Genomic DNA, 5,469 nt, shown 5'->3' with positions numbered 1-5,469 from the left:
ATATTATTTAATAAACTTTCATATAATAAGGGGTAGCGGGTAGTGACTATACAAATATTTAAGAGTCCGCAAGTGGGTTTTTGGAAACCTAGTGACCTTTTACTCATGCACTTCGATATTGTGTTTAAATTAGTTTTATATTAATAAACACATTATTGTGAAGATGTCAGTACTACCTGAAACTTTTTCTTATGCTAATATTCGATTGACATTTACCGATTAAACAAAACAAACAAAGTAAGCAGCGCCATGTTTATAAAAGCTCGCTAAGCGCGCTCCTGTTCATGCCAATCTCGCGGCGGGCAACTTGTTGCCGCTGTGAACTTTTGAGCGGAGAGAGTCCGCCTCATCGGACCTCCCTGTCGGGGGAGGAGCGACCGCGCGGGGAGCCGGCGGTCGCTCAACTCCACGCGCTCCGAATCACTCAGTCGCTTCTCGCGCGTCGCCGAGACCGGTGTGTGATCAGTGTTAATGCAACGCGTCCGTTATGGGACGTACTTCGAAACAAGTTTGACGGGAAATTCGTTAAGTTTTCCGAGCGCCTTTGGACTAGCGGTGCGATGTGCGCGACGACACCTGCCCCTCTAGTGACGATCGTTTGAATTAAGTGACGTTTAAAAGTGAAGTAAACAAAATGCAAGCGACTGTATTATTGTTGTGGTACTCTGTGTGGTGCGGGCTACGGTCAGGCGCGGGCGGCGCAGCGCTGACGAGCCGCGTGGCGGAGGCGCCTCAGGAGTGCGAGTGGCAGCGCGTGTCGGGCGGACCCGGCGAGCCCACGCGCGTGCAGCTGGCATGTTCGCTGCGTACGGCAGCCGGCGCCACGGACCTGCTGGCCGGCCTCAGTGCCTCGCAGGCGCAGCGCATCACTGCGCTCGACTTGCATTGCACTGACGTATTGTTCTTTGAGAGCTCCCTTGACGTCGGAAGAAGAAAAGAAGAAGGAACTGAACTGTTGTCGCGTTTCCACAACTTAAAAGAATTGCGTATAGAATCCTGTAAGATCCGATACGTCCCGTCGGCGGTATTATCGCCGCTAAGTGGTTTACGCACCCTGAGTATACGCACACACAACACGGATTGGTCCGCTATGTCAATGGAATTCCACAGAGATACATTCAGAGGACTTACCGACCTTAGAATTTTAGACTTGGGTGATAACAACATATGGGTACTCCCGTCGGAGATATTTTGTCCTCTATACAATTTAAAGGAGTTAAACGTTACGCAGAACAGATTACAGGATATATCGAACTTAGGATTCTCGGACTGGGGCAACGGGCCTACTGCGCCAGGTAAATCTTGTAATACTGTACTGGAGACGTTAGATATGTCCCAAAATGAAATAAGTGGTCTGCCAGATAACGGTCTTTCGAGTCTACGCGCTCTCCAAAAACTATTTTTACAAGATAACCGGATATCAACAGTGGCAGATCGTGCATTCGTCGGTTTGAGTGATCTACAGATACTTAATTTATCAACCAATGCACTGACGGCGCTGCCGCCGGAGATGTTTCAATCGTCTCGGGACATAAAACAAATATACTTAAACAATAACTCTCTCAGCGTGCTCGCACCTGGATTGCTTGAAGGACTCGATCAGCTGCAGATATTAGACTTGTCAGTCAACGAGTTGACGAGTGAGTGGGTCAACCGCGATACATTCTCGGGATTGGTGCGTCTCATTGTTTTGAATTTGTCACATAACAAAATAAGTAAGATAGACGCACTGTTATTTCAAGATTTAAACAATCTTCAGTTCTTAAGTTTGGAATTCAACAACATCGCTCGAATAGCAGACGGTGCATTTTCAAATTTGAAGAACCTCCACTCGCTGTCTTTGGCTCACAACAACATTATCGAAGTGGACAGCGGTCATTTCTCAAACTTATATGTATTAAACCAGTTATTCCTCGATGGTAACAGAATAACGAAGATAGACTTACGCTCTTTTGAAAATATTACAAAGCTGCACGATTTGGGCCTCAGTGGAAACCAGTTGACCGAGGTACCGGAAGCCATAAAGACGCTTAGATTTTTAACATCTCTAGACTTAGGCATGAATAGAATTACCAAAGTCACGACTTCGCAGTTTGAAGGCTTAGATGACTTGTATGGGCTGCGGCTGGTCGGGAATAAGATTGAGAAAATCTCTAAGGATACTTTCGTTGCCTTGCCGTCACTACAAATATTAAATTTGGCTTCAAATAACATTGATCAAATTGACGATGGAGCTTTTTCCTCTAATCAGCAATTAAAAGCAATAGGTTTGGATGGAAACAAATTAGTCGACCTAAAAGGCATATTTACTAACTCGCAACCCCTCGTTTGGTTAAATGTGTCAAACAATGAGTTGCTTTGGTTCGACTACAGCTACATACCCACGAACGTCGAATGGCTAGACATGCACGAGAACAAAATTGAAAAGCTCGAAGACACGTACGGATTAAAAGAATCTTGCAATATAAAAATGCTCGATGTAAGTCACAACAAAATAAGAAGTCTCGACGAATTCTCTTTCCCTAGCAGCGTAGAGACCATTGTTTTAAACAATAATCACATTGAAGACATAAATCCGGGTACATTTTTACAAAAGTATAACCTAAACAAAGTGATTCTTTATTCAAACAAGATAAAAACTTTAGAAGTTGGTGCGTTTGCTATATCAGCTGTATCTGAAGACAAAGATCTACCCGAATTTTATATCAGCGAGAATCCATTCGATTGCGACTGCACAATGGAATGGTTGCAGAGAATTAACCAATTAAGCGATCTCAGACAGCGGCCGAGAGTAATGGATTTAGAAAGCGTAAGGTGCTCTTTGACACACTCACGAAATAAGTTGGGCGTGTTTCTACTCGAAGTGAAGTCGTCGGAATTTTTGTGCAAGTACGATTCACACTGCTTCACCCTGTGCCATTGTTGTGACTTTGATGCTTGTGATTGTAAGATGACTTGTCCAGATAATTGTACGTGTTATCATGATCTCACCTGGAACTCCAACGTCGTGTATTGTTCGAACGCCGGCTACGATCACGTGCCGGACAGAATGCCGATGGACGCGACCGAAATCTATTTGGACGGGAACGACTTGAAAGAATTAGGAAATCACGTATTTATCGGTAAAAAACGACTGCAAGTTCTTTATCTCAATAACAGTAATATAAACACAATACAAAATAGAACGTTTAACGGCATCGAATCATTGAGAGTACTCCACTTAGAAAATAATAAACTCGAAGTACTTAGAAATACGCAGTTTACTCGGCTTCCGAATCTGAATGAACTTTACTTGAACGAAAATAAAATAAAGGTGATAGAGAATGATACATTTAATTACTTGCCGTCGCTGGAATATCTGAACCTTGAAAATAACGGTTACGTTGATTACATGCCGTGGAGAGTCATTACAGATAATAATCCTCGCACGCGGGTCTCCGTCGACGGCAACAACTGGATATGCGATTGTAAAGATGTGGCCCAGCTGAATCAATGGCTTATAAAGAAATCGAAAGATACCGAAACCATGATGTGTTACTTTGCTCACGGCCAGTCAATGAATAAAACTATCGCGACAGTAGCGAAGGAATGTAAAACGGAGACTACCACAGAAGAGACCGGGACCGAGACTCTAAAACGATTATTCATCGAAACGAATGATGGCGTCGAAAATTACATTCCATATATTGCAGTCGTGTTGATAATAGTAATCATACTTTTAGTGATGTGCGCCTTTCTGTTCATGTTCCGGGAAGATTTTAAATTATGGATGCATTCTAAATACGGTGTTAGAGTATTCAGTTCTTCCTCAAAGGACATGAACGATAACAAAAATAAACGCTTCGACGCTTTCTTTGTGTATAATCCACGAGACGAAGACTTTGTGACGCGTGCGGTGAGTTCGGAATTAGAGAATTCGGGTCATTCTTTGTGCCTCCAGCATAGGGACTTGCAACTGATCGAGAGACGATCCGGCGATAGTTTATCCAGTGCCTCGGAAAGTTCCAAAAGACTTGTTATTGTGTTATCTATAAACTTTTTAGAACAAGAATGGTACTCGCCAGAATCAAAGGCGGCTATTCAAAGTGCTATAAATTCAGTGAACGTTAGGCATAGACGTCAAAAGATAATTTTCCTTGTAACCACGGACTTGAGTGCCATAAACATCGATCCAGATTTAAAAGTGTTGCTCAAAACGTGTACAGTGATCGTGTGGGGGGAGAAAAACTGTTGGGAAAAACTAAATTTTCGGTTGCCTGACGTGGACGTGACGTTACCTAATCGGACGCTTCATAACGCTAATAATATGAAAACTAGTAATAGGGAGGCATTCGGTCGTCACGGTAACCTGAGGTACACAGCGCCGCCGACGTCTCAGGATCCGTGGTACAAGTACGGCATGGCGCCTCCGATCCTGATGATGTCGAGTCCCATGCACTCGACTAGCGCGAGTGCCGAGGTGTCGGCGCGCAGCACGGAGGACGAGACGTGCTCGGTGGCGAGCAGTGAGGGTCGGCCCGACGACCGTCTGCCGCACCACCACAGCTACGTCTCCATAGACAACCACCAGTGCGAGGAGCGCCCGCTCCGGCCCGCGCAACAGATACCCATGTCTAACACGCGGCCCGCTAATGTAAGAAAGACTTATTTCGTTTAAAAACTTAAAATGTGATTTATTTTTTGTATCATTGTGTAAATTGTATGTAATATTGTTCGTTAATTTTTCTTGTAAATGTAAAAACTATGTCGAATCGAAATATTCTATGTTGGTGCTGATACGTTACGATGACTTAAAAGATAATGTTTCGTTTTTAAAATAGTACTGTAAGTACTAAATGAATATGTAATGACATGCATTTAAAAAATAACGGTACCTGTCAAATGACAACAGACTCTCTAGCCTTTACTTGCACAAATATTTAATTAAGTATATTGCATTCCATGTATAAGTTAACATTATGTATTGTTACTGACATAGGAAGGTTCCTGATACATGGTCCTGTTTACACAAAGGATTTTATGATTAACTTGTGATAATGTTAGGTACTTACTTAGAGTATTGTGAAATGTTTAAAGTGAACAGTGCAAAAGGTACTTTATGTTGTAAGAAATATGTAAATATAAATCTGTTGAAGAACTGAAATGTACCCTAGTCAATTGTAAATAGCGGTTTCTAAATGTAAGTTTATAATTTGTGATGTAATTTTTAGCTAGAACATGAAAAAAATCGTATTTATTACGCTTCCAAACGAGAGTATAAAATAAATTAATATTTTTATCTACTATTTTTGCTTTTATTTGCACTCAATCCTTATCTTGCTATTACAAACGGCACACAAAACATGTGACAGTCAAAATTCTTAGAATTTGTTATTTGATTATTTTCAAAATCAGTAAAAATTATTTGATAAGTAACTATTAATTCGTTAAAGACTTTTTCTTTTCTAAATGACTATGGGTTCGAATCCC

At 41.9% G+C, this 5,469-nt stretch overlaps 1 protein-coding gene across 1 annotated transcript; it reads left to right on the top strand.

Moving 5' to 3' along the window:
- Positions 1 to 442: 442 nt before the first annotated feature.
- On the top strand, positions 443 to 5,120 carry LOC106122060 (slit homolog 3 protein). Its single transcript, XM_013317910.1, has one exon. The coding sequence runs from the start codon at positions 635 to 637 to the stop codon at positions 4,655 to 4,657; it is 4,023 nt and encodes a 1,340-aa protein (XP_013173364.1). The 5' UTR covers positions 443 to 634; the 3' UTR covers positions 4,658 to 5,120.
- The last annotated feature ends 349 nt before the right edge of the window (positions 5,121 to 5,469 follow it).

Source organism: Papilio xuthus, unplaced genomic scaffold (genome assembly GCF_000836235.2).
Source record: "Papilio xuthus unplaced genomic scaffold, Pxut_1.1 DF826933.1, whole genome shotgun sequence".
Taxonomy (NCBI): Eukaryota; Metazoa; Arthropoda; class Insecta; order Lepidoptera; family Papilionidae; genus Papilio; species Papilio xuthus.
Note: the sequence above shows the minus strand (reverse complement) of the source record. Positions and strands in the feature narration are given on the sequence as shown.